Below are 20,186 nucleotides of genomic sequence, written 5' to 3'. Positions count from 1 at the left end.
CGCGGTACAAGGGAGTAGACAAAAGCAAGGTCGTTCGTAGCAGAAGGTCGGGGCAGGCAGCAAGGATCGTAGTCAGGGGCAACGGCAGGAGGTCTGGAACACAGGCTAGGAACACACAAGGGAACGCTTTCACTAGGCACAAGGGCAACAAGATCCGGCGAGGGAGTGCAGGGGAAGTGAGGTATACATAGGGAGTGCACAGGTGAAGACACTAATTGGAACCACTGCGCCAATCAGTGGCGCAGTGGCCCTTTAAATCGCAGAGACCCGGCGCGCGCGCGCCCTAGGGAGCGGGGCCGCGCGCGCCGGGACAGGACCGAGGGAGAGCGAGTCAGGTACGGAAGCCGGGGTGCGCATCGCGAGCGGGCGCCACCCGCATCGTGAATCGCATCCCGGCTGGAGGCGGTATCGCAGCGCACCCGGTCAGTGGATCTGACCGGGGCGCTGCCGTAGCGAGGATGTTGCGAGCGCTCCGGGGAGGAGCGGGGACCCGGAGAAAAAATGGGGGGAGCTCTTCTTTTCTTATCAGCAAACTTCTTCATGCGTGATGAAGCCTGTAAGAGAGAATTTTGGGTCTCTTTCCATATGGTGGAAAGATCACGAGTTATTTCATCCACAGCGGGCAAACCAGAGGGCAAGGGAGTAGGGAGGGGGGGAAGAGGGTGACGGCCGTACACCACGAAAAATGGGGATTTGGAAGAAGATTCAGAGACTCTGAAGTTGTACGAGAATTCGGCCCATGGAAGAAGATCTGCCCAGTCATCCTGGCGGGAGGAAACAAAATGCCGTAAATAATCACCCAGGACCTGGTTAATTCTTTCTACTTGCCCATTGGATTGAGGATGATAAGCAGAAGAAAAGTTTAATTTAATCTTGAGTTGTTTACAGAGAGCCCTCCAGAATTTTGACACGAATTGGACGCCTCTATCCGAGACGATCTGCGTGGGCAACCCGTTAAGACGAAAAATGTGTACAAAAAATTGTTTTGCCAACTGAGGCGCTGAAGGAAGACCAGGAAGAGGAATAAAATGTGCCATCTTGGAAAATCGATCAACGACCACCCAAACAACAGTGTTGCCACGGGATGGGGGTAAGTCTGTAATAAAGTCCATACCAATCAGAGACCAAGGCTGTTCGGGGACAGGCAGAGGATGAAGAAGACCAGCAGGCTTCTGGCGAGGAGTCTTATCCCGGGCACAGACAGTGCAGGCCCGCACAAAATCAACAACATCCGTTTCCAGAGTCGGCCACCAATAGAAACGAGAGATGAGTTGCAAGGATTTCTTGATGCCCGCATGGCCTGCGAGATGGGAGGAGTGACCCCATTTGAGGATTCCGAGGCGTTGGCGTGGAGAGACGAAGGTCTTCCCTGGAGGAGTTTGCCTGATGGAGGCTGGAGAAGTGGAGATCAGGCAGTCAGGAGGAATTATGTGTTGCGGAGAGAGCTCTACTTCCGAGGCATCCGAGGAACGAGAGAGAGCATCGGCCCTAATGTTCTTATCGGCAGGGCGAAAGTGAATTTCAAAATTAAACCGGGCAAAGAACAGAGACCACCTGGCCTGGCGAGGGTTCAGCCGTTGGGCAGACTGGAGATAGGAGAGATTCTTGTGATCGGTGTAAATAATAACTGGAAATTTTGATCCCTCCAGCAGATGCCTCCATTCCTCAAGTGCTAATTTAATGGCCAGTAGCTCTCGATCCCCGATGGAGTAGTTCCTCTCCGCCGGAGAGAAGGTCCTAGAAAAAAACCCACAAGTAACAGCATGCCCAGAAGAATTTTTTTGTAGAAGAACCGCTCCAGCTCCTACTGAGGAGGCATCAACCTCCAATAGGAAGGGTTTAGATGGGTCAGGTCTGGAGAGCACGGGAGCAGAAGAAAAGGCAGACTTGAGCCGTTTAAAGGCGTCTTCCGCTTGAGGAGGCCATGACTTAGGATTGGCATTCTTCTTGGTTAAAGCCACGATAGGAGCCACAATGGTGGAAAAATGTGGAATAAATTGTCTGTAATAATTGGCGAACCCCAAAAAACGTTGGATAGCACGGAGTCCGGAGGGGCGTGGCCAATCTAAGACGGCAGAGAGTTTGTCTGGGTCCATTTGTAGTCCCTGGCCAGAGACCAAGTATCCTAGGAAAGGAAGAGATTGACATTCAAACAGACATTTCTCCATTTTGGCATAAAGTTGATTGTCTCGAAGTCTCTGAAGAACCATGCGGACATGCTGGCGGTGTTCTTCTAGGTTGGCAGAAAAAATCAGAATATCGTCCAGATACACAACAACACAGGAATATAAGAGATCACGAAAAATTTCATTAACAAAGTCTTGGAAGACGGCAGGGGCGTTGCACAGGCCAAAGGGCATGACCAGTGTTACGCCTAGCGCTCCGGGTCCCCGCTCCTCCCCGGAGCGCGTACGGCGTCTCTCTCTCCGCAGCGCCCCGGTCGGTCCCGCTGACCGGGAGCGCTGCACTGTCATGGCCGTCGGGGATACGATTCGCACAGCGGGACGCGCCCGCTCGCGAATCGCATCCCAGGTCACTTACCCGTTCCCGTCCCCTGCTGTCATCTGCTGGCGCACGCGGCTCCGCTCTCTAGGGCGCGCGCGCGCCAGCTCCCTGAGACTTAAAGGGCCAGTGCACCTATGATTGGTGCCTGGCCCAATTAGCTTAATTGGCTTCCACCTGCTCCCAGACTATATCTGATCTCTGCCCCTGCACTCCCCTGCCGGATCTTGTTGCCCTTGTGCCTAGTGAAAGCGTTACTGTGTTTGTCCATACTGTGTACTTGACCTCCTGCTATTACCTTATTGACTACGATCCTTGCTGCCTGCCCCGACCTTCTGCTACGTCCGACCTTGCTTCTGTCTACTCCCTTGTACCGCGCCTATCTTCAGCAGTCAGAGAGGTTGAGCCGTTGCTAGTGGATACGACCTGGTCACTACCGCCGCAGCAAGACCATCCCGCTTTGCGGCGGGCTCTGGTGAAAACCAGTAGTGACTTAGAACCGGTCCACTAGCACGGTCCACGCCAATCCCTCTCTGGCACAGAGGATCCACCTCCTGCCAGCCGGCATCGTGACAGTAGATCCGGCCATGGATCCCGCTGAGGTTCCCCTGCCTTATATCTCTGATCTCACCACGGTGGTCGCCCAGCAATCCCGACAGATCGCCCATCTAACCCACCAGCTGTCGGAAGTGTCCACCATTGTGCAGCAACTTCAGTCGCAACTTCTGCCTCGGCTACAGCAGCAACCATCTCCTCCGCCAGCTCCTGCACCCCTTCCGCAGCGAGTGGCCACTCCTAGCCTCCGCTTGTCCTTGCCGGACAAATTTAATGGGGACTCTAAGTTTTGCCGTGGCTTTCTTTCGCAATGTTCCCTGCACTTGGAGATGATGTCGGACCAGTTTCCTACTGAAAGGTCTAAGGTGGCTTTCGTAGTCAGCCTTCTGTCTGGAAAAGCCCTGTCATGGGCCACACCGCTCTGGGACCGCAATGACCCCGTCACTGCCTCTGTACACTCCTTCTTCTCGGAAATTCGAAGTGTCTTTGAGGAACCTGCCCGAGCCTCTTCTGCTGAGACTGCCCTGCTGAACCTGGTCCAGGGTAATTCTTCCGTTGGCGAGTACGCCATACAATTCCGTACTCTTGCTTCTGAACTTTCCTGGAATAATGAGGCCCTCTGCGCGACCTTTAAAAAAGGCCTATCCAGCAACATTAAAGATGTTCTGGCCGCACGAGAAACTCCTGCTAACCTGCAAGAACTCATTCATCTAGCCACTCGCATTGACATGCGTTTTTCTGAGAGGCATCAAGAGCTCCGCCAGGAAAAAGACTTAGATCTCTGGACACCTCTCCCACAGTCTCCATTGCAATCTGCGCCTAGGCCTCCCGCCGAGGAGGCCATGCAAGTGGATCGGTCTCGCCTGACCCTGGAAGAGAGGAATCGCCGTAGGGAAGAGAATCTTTGTCTGTACTGTGCCAGTACCGAACATTTTTTGGTGGATTGCCCTATCCGTCCTCCACGTCTGGGAAACGCACGCTCGCACCCAGCTCTCGTGGGTGTGGCGTCTCTTGATGCTAAGTCGGCTTCTCCACGTCTCACGGTGCCTGTACGGATTTCTCCTTCAGCCAACTCTTCCCTCTCAGCCGTGGCCTGCCTGGACTCTGGTGCTTCTGGGAATTTTATTCGGGAGTCCTTGGTGAATAAATTCCGCATCCCGGTGACCCGTCTCGTCAAGCCACTCCACATTTCCGCGGTCAACGGAGTCAGGTTGGATTGCACCGTGCGTTACCGCACGGAGCCCCTCCTAATGTGCATCGGACCTCATCACGAAAAAATTGAGTTTTTGGTCCTCTCCAATTGCACTTCCGAAATTCTCCTTGGACTACCCTGGCTTCAACACCATTCCCCAACCCTGGATTGGTCCACAGGGGAGATCAAGAGCTGGGGTACCTCTTGCTTCAAGGACTGCCTTAAACCGGTTCCCAGTACTCCCTGCCGTGACCCTGTGGTTCCCCCTGTATCCGGTCTCCCTAAGGTCTTTATGGACTCTGCCTGCCAGAAGAAGTGCCTCTCCCCCCTCCCAGTCCAGTCAGGCAAGCCTCGGTGCCTCCTCATGGCCCTCGTCCTGGTGTCACACTGTCCCGTGCCAGGCCTCGCCCTCTGCCCTCCCTCCCCATTCCCACTCCTGCTGTACTGCCTGCCATTGAGGAATCCCTCCATTCTTTCCCGGTATCCTCATCCCAGGGGAGGCAGTTACCGGACAAAGAGAAGGGGAGACCTAAGGGGGGGGGGTACTGTTACGCCTAGCGCTCCGGGTCCCCGCTCCTCCCCGGAGCGCGTACGGCGTCTCTCTCTCCGCAGCGCCCCGGTCGGTCCCGCTGACCGGGAGCGCTGCACTGTCATGGCCGTCGGGGATGCGATTCGCACAGCGGGACGCGCCCGCTCGCGAATCGCATCCCAGGTCACTTACCCGTTCCCGTCCCCTGCTGTCATCTGCTGGCGCACGCGGCTCCGCTCTCTAGGGCGCGCGCGCGCCAGCTCCCTGAGACTTAAAGGGCCAGTGCACCTATGATTGGTGCCTGGCCCAATTAGCTTAATTGGCTTCCACCTGCTCCCAGACTATATCTGATCTCTGCCCCTGCACTCCCCTGCCGGATCTTGTTGCCCTTGTGCCTAGTGAAAGCGTTACTGTGTTTGTCCATACTGTGTACTTGACCTCCTGCTATTACCTTATTGACTACGATCCTTGCTGCCTGCCCCGACCTTCTGCTACGTCCGACCTTGCATCTGTCTACTCCCTTGTACCGCGCCTATCTTCAGCAGTCAGAGAGGTTGAGCCGTTGCTAGTGGATACGACCTGGTCACTACCGCCGCAGCAAGACCATCCCGCTTTGCGGCGGGCTCTGGTGAAAACCAGTAGTGACTTAGAACCGGTCAACTAGCACGGTCCACGCCAATCCCTCTCTGGCACAGAGGATTCACCTCCTGCCAGCCGGCATCGTGACAACCAGATACTCAAAGTGTCCATCTCTAGTGTTAAATGCTGTTTTCCATTCGTCCCCCTCCCTGATGCGGATGAGATTATAAGCACCTCTTAAGTCCAGTTTGGTAAAGATGTGGGCACCTTGGAGGCGATCAAAGAGTTCAGAGATAAGAGGTAGAGGGTAGCGGTTCTTTACCGTGATTTTATTAAGTCCGCGGTAGTCAATGCAAGGACGTAGGGAGCCATCTTTTTTGGACACAAAGAAAAATCCAGCTCCGGCAGGAGAGGAGGATTTGCGGATAAACCCCTTTTTAAATTTTCCTGGATGTACTCGGACATAGCAAGAGTCTCTGGGGCGGACAGAGGATAAATTCTGCCCCGGGGTGGAGTAGTGCCCGGGAGGAGGTCAATAGGACAGTCATAAGGCCTGTGAGGAGGTAGAGTCTCAGCTTGTTTCTTGCAAAATACGTCAGCATAGTCCATATAGGCCTTAGGGAGACCGGTTACAGGGGGAACCACAGGGTCACGGCAGGGAGTATTGGGAACTGGTTTAAGGCAGTCCTTGAAACAAGAGGTACCCCAGCTCTTGATCTCCCCTGTGGACCAATCCAGGGTTGGGGAATGGCGTTGAAGCCACGGTAGTCCAAGGAGAATTTCGGAAGTGCAATTGGGGAGGACCAAAAACTCAATTTTTTCATGATGAGGTCCAATGCACATTAGGAGGGGCTCCGTGCGGTAACGTATGGTACAATCCAATCTTTCATTGTTAACACAATTGATGTAGAGGGGTCTGGCGAGACTGGTTACCGGGATGTTGAACCTGTTGATGAGAGAGGCCAAAACAAAGTTTCCTGCAGATCCGGAATCCAAGAAGGCCATAGTAAAGAAGGAGAAGGTAGATGCAGATATCCGCACAGGCACAGTAAGACGTGGAGAAGCAGAGTTGACGTCAAGGATTGTCTCACCTTTGTGCGGAGTCAGCGTGCGTCTTTCCAGGCGGGGAGGACGGATAGGACAATCCTTCAGGAAGTGTTCGGTACCGGCACAGTACAGGCAGAGATTCTCCATGCGGCGTCGTGTCCTCTCTTGAGGTGTCAGGCGAGACCGGTCAACTTGCATAGCCTCCACGGCGGGAGGCACAGGAACGGATTGCAGAGGACCAGAGGAGAGAGGAGCCGGGGAGAAAAAACGCCTCGTGCGAACAAAGTCCATATCCTGGCGGAGCTCCTGACGCCTTTCGGAAAAACGCATGTCAATGCGAGTGGCAAGATTAATGAGTTCATGTAGATTAGCAGGAATTTCTCGTGCGGCCAGAACATCTTTAATGTTGCTGGATAGGCCTTTTTTAAAGGTCGCGCAGAGGGCCTCATTATTCCAGGATAGTTCAGAAGCAAGAGTACGGAATTGTATGGCGTACTCGCCAACGGAAGAATTACCCTGGACCAGGTTCAGCAGGGCAGTCTCAGCAGAAGAGGCTCGGGCAGGTTCCTCAAAGACACTACGAATTTCCGAGAAGAAGGAGTGTACAGAGGCAGTGACGGGGTCATTGCGGTCCCAGAGCGGTGTGGCCCATGACAGAGCTTTTCCAGACAGAAGGCTGACTACGAAAGCCACCTTAGACCTTTCAGTAGGAAACTGGTCCGACATCATCTCCAAGTGCAGGGAACATTGTGAAAGGAAGCCACGGCAAAACTTAGAGTCCCCATCAAATTTATCCGGCAAGGATAGTCGTAGGCCTGAAGCGGCCACTCGCTGCGGAGGAGGTGCAGGAGCTGGCGGAGGAGATGATTGCTGAAGCTGTGGTAGTAGCTGCTGTAGCATCACGGTCAGTTGAGACAGCTGGTGGCCTTGTTGCGCTATCTGTTGTGACTGCTGGGCGACCACCGTGGTGAGGTCGGCGACAACTGGCAGAGGTACTTCAGCGGGATCCATGGCCGGATCTACTGTCACGATGCCGGCTGGCAGGAGGTGGATCCTCTGTGCCAGAGAGGGATTGGCGTGGACCGTGCCAGTGGACCGGTTCTAAGTTACTAATGGTGTTCACCAGAGCCCGCCGCAAAGCGGGATGGTCTTGCTGCGGCGGTAGTAACCAGGTCGTATCCACTAGCAACGGCTCAACCTCTCTGACTGCTGAAGATAGGCGCGGTACAAGGGAGTAGACAAAAGCAAGGTCGGACGTAGCAGAAGGTCGGGGCAGGCAGCAAGGATCGTAGTCAGGGGCAACGGCAGGAGGTCTGGAACACAGGCTAGGAACACACAAGGGAACGCTTTCACTAGGCACAAGGGCAACAAGATCCGGCGAGGGAGTGCAGGGGAAGTGAGGTATACATAGGGAGTGCACAGGTGAAGACACTAATTGGAACCACTGCGCCAATCAGTGGCGCAGTGGCCCTTTAAATCGCAGAGACCCGGCGCGCGCGCGCCCTAGGGAGCGGGGCCGCGCGCGTCGGGACAGGACCGAGGGAGAGCGAGTCAGGTACGGAAGCCGGGGTGCGCATCGCGAGCGGGCGCCACCCGCATCGCGAATCGCATCCCGGCTGGAGGCGGTATCGCAGCGCACCCGGTCAGTGGATCTGACCGGGGCGCTGCCGTAGCGAGGATGTTGCGAGCGCTCCGGGGAGGAGCGGGGACCCGGAGCGCTCGGCGTAACAAATATATGGTAAAATCTTCTTCCTCACCATGTTCCTTCCTGCAGGGATAGTGAGTATATATGGTTTTCCCGTCTGCTGCACTGTAATCAACCCCCCTCAGCATGATTGGCAGCTCCTGCATGGCCCGCTACATTGCTCTGCTCAACCTCCTTAGAGCAGAGTGCTGACAAGGGCTGTCAATCATGCTGAAGGGGGCGTGGTTAGAGAGAAGCAGACGGGACTTGGTGTGTATAGCCTCTGCCTAAGGGACTACTTATGGGGCCAGTGGGGGACACTGGTTAAACTACAAATCAGGTAGGAATGTCTGGGGGGAGGAAGAAGAAGCGTTGCCATGCCTTATAAATGGTAACCGATCTGATGACCGGTTCCCTTTAACATAAATTAATGTGATGTAAAGGTGAAATTTTAATTTCTTTTTTCTCCATTTTTTCTGTAACACTGCAGGTACTGACAGAGAAATGCAATTTTTAGCATCATATCAACCTGCAGAGTCCCTGGAATGCCAAAATATTTTTGACAAATGGAGTAAATATTTTTGACATTCTGGAGTAAATGTGATAATTGCTTTTTATTCCATTGTAATGTAATGGCTAGACGACTTGGTCACATCATGCCTAAAACAATAGGTCTTCTAAGGTATTTCCGGTATGCAAAAGTGCCTTAAGGAAGGACAATTGATAGACTAGCAACGGGTATTTGGGCTACCAAAGCTCATTTATGCACATATGAAGTAGTGGGGTCCAATTCCAGAGAAGACCTATAGTAGATATTATAGAAGCAGGGCCGGTTTTAGACTAAGTGAGGCCCTGGGCAAAAATGGGGCCCCCCAGATTGCGTGACCAAAGATCACTATGTTGTGCCCCCTGAATTGTGCTGCATCTCGGCTAATGCGAGTAAATGAGACTGCGCTGCAAACCACAAATGGCTGTACCCACAACATGAGAAACGTAATAATTCCATCCAGGATGAATTTGTGGCTGTGGGAATTTGGGGGTCACAACGTGACCCCATTTAGTGCAGATCAGCTCAGCTCCCCCCTTTGCAAGAGCGACGTGCACGGACAGCTGTGGAGCAATAGCAACTTGTAAGGGCACACGTAGAGAAATCCAGCGCAAAACGGCATCATAACATGGATGGTCGGAGGAAACCACAGGTTCCCAGAAAACCAAACATTTTATGATGCTGTTTTAAGGGTTTAATAAATCACCTGAAGAGCAAGAACTGATTTGTGCTGGATTTCTCTATGTGTGATCACATTTTGCCATGTAGCCCTAACCTTATATTATAACCTTGTTCTTTATACAGTAATAGTCACCGCACACAGATAAACAGTGATCTCAATGCTACCAATCAGTAATAGCGCCTACATATACTATAAGGATAAGTTCACAGACAGAATGTCCACATGGAGAATCTCTGTGCAGATATTCCGCAAACTGCAGGACACCGACATAATATGCCGGCACTAGGACTGCACAGGAATGCAGCGTCTCATAGACAGCCATGCATTCTGGGCGGACACAGAAAATGGAATTTCCGTGCCAGAAACATCTGTGGATCTGACGGTGACCCGACCCATTTTGTGCCTCCAGCTGTTGCCACCCCTTTCCCCACCTCACCCCTGGCCTGCTGAAAATGTTCTGAACGCTGGGGCAGTGGACTACCCCTTTAAGTACGCAGCATAGTTCCCCCCCCCCACATTAGGTTGGCAGCATATGTCCCCCACATTAGGTTGGCAGTATAGTTCCCCCACATTAGGTTGGCAGTATAGTTCCCCCACATTAGACTGGCAGTATAGTTCCCCCACATTAGGTTGGCAGTATAGTTCCCACATTAGGTTGGCAGTATAGTCCCCGACATTAGGTTTGTAGTATAGTTCCCCCCACATTAGGTTGGCAGTATAGTTCCCCCACATTAGGTTGGCAGTATAGTCCCCCACATTAGGTTGGCAGTATAGTTCCCCCCACATTAGGTTGGCAGTATAGTTCACCCACATTAGGCTGGCAGTATGTTCCCCAACATTAGGTTGGCAGAGTAGTTCCCCCACATTAGGCTGGCAGTATGTTCCCCAACATTAGGTTGGCAGAATAGTTCCCCACCATTAGGTTGGCAGTATGTTTCCCCACATTAGGTTGGCAGTATGTTTCCCCACATTAGGTTGGCAGTATAGTCCCCCACATTAGGTTGGCAGTATGTTTCCCCACATTAGGTTGGCAGAATAGTTCCCCCACATTAGGCTGGCAGTATAGTTCCCCCATATTAGGCTGTCAGTTTATTCCCCCAAATTAGGTTGGCAGTATATTCCCCCACAGAAATACAGCCTACAACCATATATAGTGTATGGCTGGAGGCTGTATGTCTATGTATTACCCTGCTTCAGTGCTCTGACCACCGCTCCTCATAGCTTATAGGCCATAGCAGTAGGTGCAAACTTGTGACCAGGAAAGATCTTTCAGGACATAAGGATGTCCTTAAAAGTGATGGGGGGAATTAACCTGGGGGAGCAAAATCCCCAATTTCGCGAACTGGGCGAACCGCCATTGATTTCAATGGGCAGGCGAATTTTAAAACCCACAGGGACTCTTTCTGGCCACAATAATGATTTAAAAGATGTTTCAAGGGGACTAACACCTGGACTGTGGCGTGCCGGAGTGGGATCCATGGCAAAACTGCCATGGAAAAAAATACATTGTTGATGCAGAGTCTGGTTTTAATCCATAAAGGGCATAAATCACCTATTATTCCTAAATGGTTTGGAATAAGCTTTAGCATCACATAGTTAGATTCCCCCATATTAGGCAGCACATAGTTAGAGCCCCCTTTGAGGCAGTACATAGTGGGATTTGAACACAAGGTCCCAGCGCTGCAAGGCAGCAGTGCTAACCTCTGAGCCACCATGCTACCATTAGCATACATCTAATATCCACGGTTGCAAAAATGGACAGAGATGTCAGCAGAGAGTACCTGAAAAATTAGGCATGTAGACCTGGCTGGAAAATTTGGTATTGTTGCAGCCGCTTCTGTAGCAGCGGCCATAAAAATTGCAGCACCATAACAATTGCAGCAGCAGAGGCCAGAAAAATTAGGCATGTACACATGGATGAAAAATTAGGTATTGTCGCAGCCACATCTGTAGCAGCAGCCAGAAAAAGTGCAGTAGCAGAGGCCAGAAAATTAGGCATGTACACCTGGCTGGAAAATTTGGTATTGTCGCAGCCACATCTGTAGCAGCAGCCAGAAAAAGTGCAGTAGCAGAGGCCAGAAAATTAGGCATGTACACCTGGCTGGAAAATTTGGTATTGTTGCAGCCGCTGCTGTAGCAGCCGCTGCTGTAGCAGCCGCTGCTGTAGCAGCGGACTGAAAAATTTCTGTTTGTTTTGCCAAGCAGAAAGTGCCCTAAAACATTGCGGCTTGAACCCTAGTTGGTGGCGGCTAAGTCACGCAAGTCGTCCGGCATTCAGAGTTCAAATACAGCAGTGTGTGGACCATTTTTAGGCCAAGGTAGGTCATCTGATCAGGCCTTGTTCAGTCAAATGTATCGCCCAGTGTCAGTCCCTTCGGGATCCATCCCTCATTCATCTTAAAAAAAAGTGAGGTAATCCAGACTTTTTTGACCAAGGCGACTCCTCTTCTCAGTGACAATACCTCCTTCTGCACTGAAGGTCCTTTCTGACAGGACACTTGAAGCGGGACAGGCCAGAAGTTTGAGCGCAAATTGGGATAGCTCAGGCCACAGGTCAAGCCGGCACACCCAGTAGTCAAGGGGTTCATCGCTCCTCAGAGTGTCGATATCTGCGGTTAAGGCCAGGTAGTCTGCTACCTGTCGGTCAAGTCGTTCTCTGATGATGGACCACGAAGGGCTGTGGCGATGCGTAGGACTTAAAAAGCTCTGCATGTCCTCCATCAACAGCATGTCTGTACAGCTTCCTGTCCTTGCTGGCGTGTTCGTGGGAGGAGGAGGAGGATTACTTTCACCTCTTCCCCTGTTAGATCCCTGTTGTGCTGTGACATGACCCTTATACGCTGTGTACAGCATACTTCTTAATTTATTTGGGACCTGCTGAATCCTTTCCGCCTTGCTGTAATGCGGTAACATGTCAGGCACTTAATGTTTATACCGGGGGTCTAGTAGCGTGGACACCCAGTACAGGTCGTTCTCCTTCATCCTTTTTATACGAGGGTCCTTCAACAGGCACGACAGCATGAAAGACCCTATTTGCACAAGGACGGATGCCGAGCTACTCATGTCCCATTCCTCGTCCTCAGTGATGTCAGGGAAGGTATAATCTTCTTCCCCCCAGCCACATGCAACACCACGGGAACCAGATAGGTGACAAGGAGCACCCTGGGATGCCTGCTGTGGTTGGTCTTCCTCCTCCTCTTCAAAGCAAGCGGAAGCTTTAGTAGTAGGTTGGGTGTCTTGTGATAGTCAGTCAACTAAGTCCTCAGAACTTTGGGGGTTCAGGGTACGTGGCCTCTGAACACTGGCCATTCTAGGGCCAAAGGGAATCCCAGCACCACGATGGCCCCTGCGGGGTGGCCTTCCTCTGCCTGTCATTTTGTTGGTTAAATTTACACAAGTGTCACACCTAATGTGATTTGCACTAGGGTGACACAATTTGCCCTGCAGGCAAGAAAAATGGCAACTGTGACGTGAACTAACAGTGACGGCTGATTTTATTTAACAGCCAAAAAAGTTTTTTTTTTTTTATTTGCACAACTGTCGCACCTAATGTGATTTGCACTAGTGTGACAATGAGCAAAAAAAACTTGCCAGTTCTTTAGAAGTACACTGGACCCTAAATACACCACATAGCAGCAACCTAGCTGTCACTTTCCCTATACAGCAGGAGCAGCTTCTCTAACCCTCCACTTCCTAAGCCTGCAGCATGCTGAATGAGGCTAAAATGGCGTCCGTGAAAGAGGTAGGAGGGTCTGGAAGGGAGGGACTGATGCTGATTGGCTGTAATGTGTCTGCTGACTCTGACTCACAGGGTCAAAGTTTACTTAAATGTTAAAGTATAGGGGGCGGATCGAACTTCACATATGTTCGCCCGGCGATATGAACATGCTAAGTTCGCCGGGAACTGTTCGCGGGCGAACAATTCGCGACATCTCTATTTGGGTGCAGTGTGGGGATCCTAACTACTATATGTTGGGAGTGCGGGAGGCACACTACAATATGGTGGCAGTATAGAGGCCTAACTGCTATATGTTAGCACTGAGGGGACCTAAGTACTATATTGGGGAAGTGTGGGGGACCTAACTACTATATAGGAGCATAAGGGAACACAAGACCTGCAGACCTTTGAAGACAACTATAAGGCTCATGTGGCCCTTGGTGAAAATTAGTTTGACACCTCTGCTCTACAGGGCTAAAAGTCTGTTTTTAGATTTCTTTTTAACATAATGTCATATGGAAAGCCAAACATTTCTGATACGAGATCTCTTCAGTTGCCTAAAAGCAGTAGGTTAATGGTTGAACAACCACTAAATGGTCATCTGGTGAACTGTTTTTTTGCCACCAGTGCAATTATACACATTTTAGTCCAAATTAGTTGTTACAGTCCATTCAAACTTACTGTACAGTTCACTTGGTGCCAACTAATCGGGGGTAGATGAAGACTTCCAAATATAAGAAAAAAACCATTTTCATTAGAAATATGTCAATGAGCAGATCAGAGATCTGTAACCATGACAAGCTGGCTGCCTCTACATCTAGAGGAAATAAGGTTTTACCATAAGGGTACATTCCCACACGGCGTATTTGCTGCGTATTTGCTGCGTATTTGCTGCTGCGTATTTTATTTTCTCTATTGAAGTCAATGGGTAGGAAAATACGCAGCACCAAATACGCAGCAAATACGCAGCAAAATACGCCGTGTGGGAACGTACCCTAAGTATGGAAGAGGATTCTTCTTAACCCCTTAAGGACCCAGCCCATTTATACCTTAAGGACCCGGCCATTTTTTGAACATCTGACCACTGTCACTTTAAGCATTAATAACTCTGAGATGCTTTTACTTTTCATTCTGATTCCGAGATTTTTTCGTGACATATTCTACTTTATGTTAGTGGTAAAATTTTGTTGATACTTGCATCATTTCTTGGTGAAAAATTCCAAAATTTGATGAAAAAACTTTGAAGCTCTCTGCTTATAAGGAAAATGGATATTCCAAATCAATTATATATTGATTCACATATACAATATGTCTACTTTATGTTTGCATCATAAATAGTGTTGAGCGGCATAGGCCATATTCGAATTCACGAATATTCGCGAATATATGGACGAATATTCGTTATATTCGCGAATATTCGCATATTCGTAATAGCCTCGTTTTATTTCCGCATATGCGAATATTCGCACATGCGAAAATTAGCATATGCGAAAATTTGTATGTACAAAAATTAACATATGCGAAAATTATCATATGCAAATTTTCGTATATGCGAAGATTCGCACACCAGTCTCACACAGTAGTATTAGAGCCTTCTTGCACCACATAAGCTGGAAGCAGAGAAGGATGATCACTGTGATGTGTACTGTGAAAAAAAAAAAAAAATAAAGAATATTCGTAATTACGAATATATAGCGCTATATTCGCGAATATTCGTGAATTCGCAAATATGCGATATTCGCGAATAAAATTCGAATTGCGAATATTCGCGAGCAACACTAATCATAAAGTTGACATGTTTTATTACTTTCGGAAGACATCAGAGGGCTTCAAAGTTCAGCAGCAATTTTCAGATTTTCACAAAATTTTCAAAATCGGAATTTTTCAGAACCAGTTCAGTTTTTAAGTGGATTTGAAGGGCCTTCATATTAGAAATACCCCACAAATGACCCCATTATATTAACCGCACCACTCAAAGTATCCAAAATGACATTCAGTAAGTGTGTTAACCCTTTAGGTGTTTCACAGGAATAGCAACAAAGTGAAAGAGAAAATTCTAAATCTTCATTTTTTACACTTGCATGTTCTTGTAGACCCAGTTTTATAGTGGTAATAAGAGAAAAAGCCACCCAAAATTTGTAACCCAATTTCTCTCAAGTAAGGAAATACCTCATATGTGTATGTCAAGTGTTCGGCGGGCACAGTAGAGGACTCAGAAGGGTAGGAGCAACAATTGGATTTTGGAGAATGAATTTTGCTGAAAAGGTTTTTGGGGGGCATGTCGCATTTGGAAAGCCCTTATGGTGCCAGAACAGCAGAAAACCCCACATGGCATACCATTTTGGAAACTACACCCCTCAAGGCACGTAAAAAGGGGTCCAGTTAGCCTTAACACCCCACAGGTGTTTGACGACTTTTCGTTAAAATTGGATGTGTAAATGAAAAAAAAACATTTTCACTAAAGTGCAGTTTTTTCCCCAAATTTACCATTTTTTTACAAAAGGTAATGGGAGAAAATGCCCTCCAAAATGTGTAACCCCATCTCTTATGAGTATGGAAATACCCCATGTTAGGACGTAAAATGCTCTGCGGGCGAACTACAATGCTCAGAAGAGAAGGAGTCACATTTGGCTTTTTGAAAGCAAATTTTGCTGTAATGTTTTTTTGGGGGCATGTCACATTTAGGAAGCCCCTGTGCTGCCAGAACAGCAAAAAATATTCATATGGCATAATATTTTGGAAACTACACCCCTTAAGGAATGTAACAAGGTGTACAGTGAGCCTTATCTACTTACAGGTGTTTGACGGCTTTTTATTAAAGTTGGATGTGTAAATGAAGAAAACATTTTTTTTTACTAAAATGCATTTTGTTCCCTAAATTTTACATTTTTACAAGGGGTAATAGGAGAAAATGACCCCAAAATGTGTAACCCCATTTCTTCTGAGAATGGAAATACCCCATGTGTGGAAGTCAAGTGCTCTGCTGGCGCACTACAATGCTCAGAAGAGGAGGAGCGCCATTGAGCTTTTGGAAAGATAATTTGTTTGGAATGGTAGTCAGGGGCCATGTGCGTTTACAAAGCCCCCCGTGGTGCCAGAACAGTGGACCCCACACATGTGACCCCATTTTGGAAACTACACCCCTCACAGAATTTAATAAGGGGTGCAGTGAGCATTAACACCCCACTGGCGTTTGACATATCTTTGGAACAGTGGGCTGTGCAAATGAAAAATTAAATTTTTCATTTTCAGGGACCACTGTTCCAAAAATCTGTCAGACACTTGTGAGGCATAAATGCTCACTGCACCCATGAGGGGTGTGGTTTCCAAAAGGGGGTCACATGTGGGTGGGTCCATTGGTTTGGAGCTATGGGGGCTTTGTAAACACACGTGGCCTTCAATTCCGGACAAATTTTCTCTTCAATATCCCAATGGCGCTCCTTCTCTTCTGAGCATTGTAGTTCGCCCACAGAGCACTTTACATCCACATATGGGGTATTTTCTTACTCAGGAGAAATGGGGTTAAACATTTTGGGGGGCTTTTTTCCTATTTCCCCTTGTGAAAATGAAAAATTTAGGGTAACACCAGCATTTTAGTGAAAAAAATCTTTTTTTTTTCATTTTTCCATCCAACTTTAATGAAAATTTGTCAAACACCTGTGGGATGTTAAGGCTCACTATACCCCTTATCACCTTCCGTGAGGGGTATAGTTTCCAAAATGGGGTCACATGTGAGTATTTCTTTTTTTGCATTTATGTCAGAACCGCTGTAAAATCAGCCACCCTGTGCAAATCACCAATTTAGGCCTCAAATGTACATGGCACGCTCTCACTCCTGAACCTTGTTGTGCGCCAGCATAGCATTTTACGCATTTTACTCAGGAGAAATTGCGTTACAAATTTTGGGGGTCTTTTTTTCCTTTTACCGCTTGTGAAAATAAAAAGTATGGGGCAACACCAGCATGTTAGTGTAAACATTTAATTTTTTTTACACTAACAGGCTGGTGTAGCACCCAACTTTTCCTTTTCATAAGGGGTAAAAGGAGAAAAAGCCCCACAAAATTTTTAATGCAATTTCTCCCAAGTACGGAAATACCACATATGTGGCCCTAAACTGTTTCCTTGAAATACGACAGGGCTCCGAAGTGAATGAGAGCGCCATGCGCAATTGAGGACTAAATTAGGGATTGCATAGGGGTGGACATAGGGGTATTGTACGCCAGTGATTCCCAAACAGGGTGACTCCAGCTGTTGCTAAACTCCCAGCATGCCTGGACAGTCAGTGGCTGTCCAGAAATGCTGGGAGTTGTTGTTTTGCCACAGCTAGAGGCTCTGTTTTGGAAACACTGCTGTACAAAATGTTTTTCTTTTTTTATTGTGGGTAACAGTGTAAGGGAGTGTAGTGTAGTGTTTTTAGGGTACGTTCGCACTGACAGGTTTACAGCGAGCTTACCGCTAGGAGTTTGCACTGCGGAGAAATATTTGCCGCAGCCCAAACTTGAAGCAGGAAACTTACTTTAAACCTGCCTGTGTGAATGCACCCTGTACATTCACATGGGGGGGGGGGGGGGGGGGCAAACCTCCAGCTGTTTCAAAACTTCAACTCCCAGCATGCACTGACTGACCTTGCATGCTGGGAGTTGTACTTTTGCAACAGCTGGAGGCACACTGGTTGGAAAACCTTCAGTTAGGTTCTGTTCCTAACTCAGTATTTTCCAACCAGTGTGCCTCCAGCTTTTGCAAAACTACAACTCCTAGCATGTAGTGATCACCGAAGGGCATGCTGGGAGATGTAGTTATGCAACAGATGGAGGTATGCAACAACAACTCTGCTGTTTGCTGTTTGGGCATGCTGGGATTTGCAGTTTTGCAATATCTGGAGGGCTACAGTTTATAGACCACTGCACAGTGATCTCCAAACCGTGGACCTCCAGATGTTGCAAAACTACAAATCCCAGCATGCCCAGACAGCAAACAGCTGTTTGGGCATGCTAGGAGTTGTAGTTTTGCAAGATCTGGAGGGATACAGTTTAGAGACCACTGTATAGTGGTCTCAAACTGTAGCCCTCCAGCTGTTGCAAAACTACATATTCCAGCATGCCCAAACAGCTGTCTGGGCATGCTGGGAGTTGTAGTTTTGCAACATCTGTAGGGGTAAAGTCTAGAGACCACTGAATAGTGGTCTCAGACTATAGCCCTCCAGATGTTGCTAGGCAACTTACCGATTTCCGTAGGATCCAGGGAGACGTCCTCTTCTGCCGCACGACATCGCTGCCCGCCGATCACCATCGCCCGCAGCCTCCGGATGGGTAAGTGGATCTTCTGCCCCCGTTCCTTTGTCGGTTCCCCGTTCTGCCCTGCCTATTGTGGATGGGCAGAACGGGGGCAACGAAAGTCAACCCCCCCCCCCCCCGCCCCCGATCTGCGTCTAGACCACCAAGAGCAGGGATAGAAGGGGTGGCACTTCTGCCACCTCACTCATATCCCTTCAGGGGGATAGTGGGTGTCTTAGACAACCACGATCCCCCTTATATTCTGGGTCGCCGGGTCACCATAGACCCGTATGACCTGGAATCGGTGCAAATTGCAAGTGTGAATTCACTTGCGATTTGCGCCGATCGCCAACATGGGGGGTATGATGACCCCTCTGAGCATTTGCGCGGGGTGCCTGCTGATCGATATCATTAGGCACCCCGATCCGGTCCCCGCCCGGCGCACGGCAGGGACTGAAATTCCCACGGGCGTATGGATAAGCCCTGGGTCCTGAAGTACCAGAAACCCAGGGCGTATCCATACGCCCTAGGTCCTTAAGGGGTTAAACCTAATTTACATTTCAACCCATGATGGTGTCATGCTAAGCAGACCACATTATGCCAGTGCTGAACCCTGTGATGTGCTTTCTGACTCTTCCCCAATGGCAGGTGTTAAGAGAAGGATGAGACATGTTTTTTTATATATATAAATATATATATTTATTAAGAATAATACACAGGATAAATGTACGTCCTCGGCTCCCGGCTGTAGTCATAGGCCTCAGTCTTCACTATTCCACAGGAGGGTTCTGTTCCGGGTCCGGTATCTTGGTCCTCAGGCTGACGTTAATGTCATTTCTGGAAATCTTCAATGACAGATGCTGAAAATCTGTGTAGCTGGTCACTTGGTATAACGTGACGCCGCAAAATCCCAGGTATTCAGCCACCAAGACGGGGACATAGATAATCGCCTCGCAGTGTCCGGTGCACAGCTCCATATAGAAGGAGACCTGACCAGCACTGAAGAGCAGCAGTACCACAGAAGTCACTAAGGTGGAGGCCAGCCTTATATGGCAAAGAATCCGGCTGCTGTATGACCTTTTGTAAAGGAATCCAGCTTGGCACATATTATATATGGCTCCACAAAAAAATGCCATACCTGAGCTGATCCTGTGTATTGTAGGATTGTTCCCCATAGTAAATACGCCATTCAGGGCTGTTCCTATGCACACGATGCATCCTAAGGTAAACAAGATCTTCTGGTAAATCCTAAAATGCTTTGCAGATGGTTCAGAGCGCAGGAACATAAATCGGTACTGCAGGTAGGCGACGGCAACTCCTATGATGGGTGCACCAAAGAACACAACCTTATATATTATCCACTCAGGATGTCCTACAGCCGTGTCACTGATAAACGGCTGTCTGTTATGTCCTAGGGCGATGGTCAAGGTGACAACAGTGATGAGGCCCAAAAGGTTCCATGTGACCCAAAGGAGAGGCAAGAAACCTAATCCCTGGATCTCCATGGCACAAAGAAACAACAAAAAATCGCTGAGATAAAGGAAAGATTTGCTAAGCAAAAGCCGCTGTCTCTGTCCAACTCTCTCTGTGTAATCAGATTGTCAGGCAGGTTTTTCTATAGGCTCGGAACTCGATGATGTCACATCTGTGATGTCATTCTTTGGTTCATCTCGGTAACACCATCATGCTGCATACTGATTGGTCCTCAGTGTTGTAGATCTTTATGCAGACAATCCTGGCATCCCATTTGCTGATATTTAGTGTTTCCACAGTCAAGTAAAACTAGTAATGGCTGAATCCACATTTCAACAGGGTTTTCCAAAATCTCTTTCAACATGAATTCATCTGAATATAACCTTATGTGTCTGTAATTCTGCC

General features: G+C 49.0%; 1 protein-coding gene across 1 annotated transcript; it reads right to left on the bottom strand.

Moving 5' to 3' along the window:
• Positions 1 to 19,078: 19,078 nt before the first annotated feature.
• On the bottom strand, positions 19,079 to 19,813 carry LOC130357370 (DNA damage-regulated autophagy modulator protein 1-like). The gene has a single exon (XM_056560058.1). The coding sequence runs from the start codon at positions 19,811 to 19,813 to the stop codon at positions 19,079 to 19,081; it is 735 nt and encodes a 244-aa protein (XP_056416033.1).
• Between the last annotated feature and the right edge of the window lie 373 nt (positions 19,814 to 20,186).

This window comes from Hyla sarda, chromosome 2, assembly GCF_029499605.1.
Source record: "Hyla sarda isolate aHylSar1 chromosome 2, aHylSar1.hap1, whole genome shotgun sequence".
Classification (NCBI taxonomy): Eukaryota; Metazoa; Chordata; class Amphibia; order Anura; family Hylidae; genus Hyla; species Hyla sarda.
This window is presented reverse-complemented; position numbering and strand designations above follow the sequence as displayed.

Bases quoted from the DNA above. Each gene is read 5' to 3' on its own strand.
- LOC130357370 (XM_056560058.1), bottom strand. From the start codon at position 19,813: ATGGAGATCCAGGGATTAGGTTTCTTGCCTCTCCTTTGGGTCACATGG.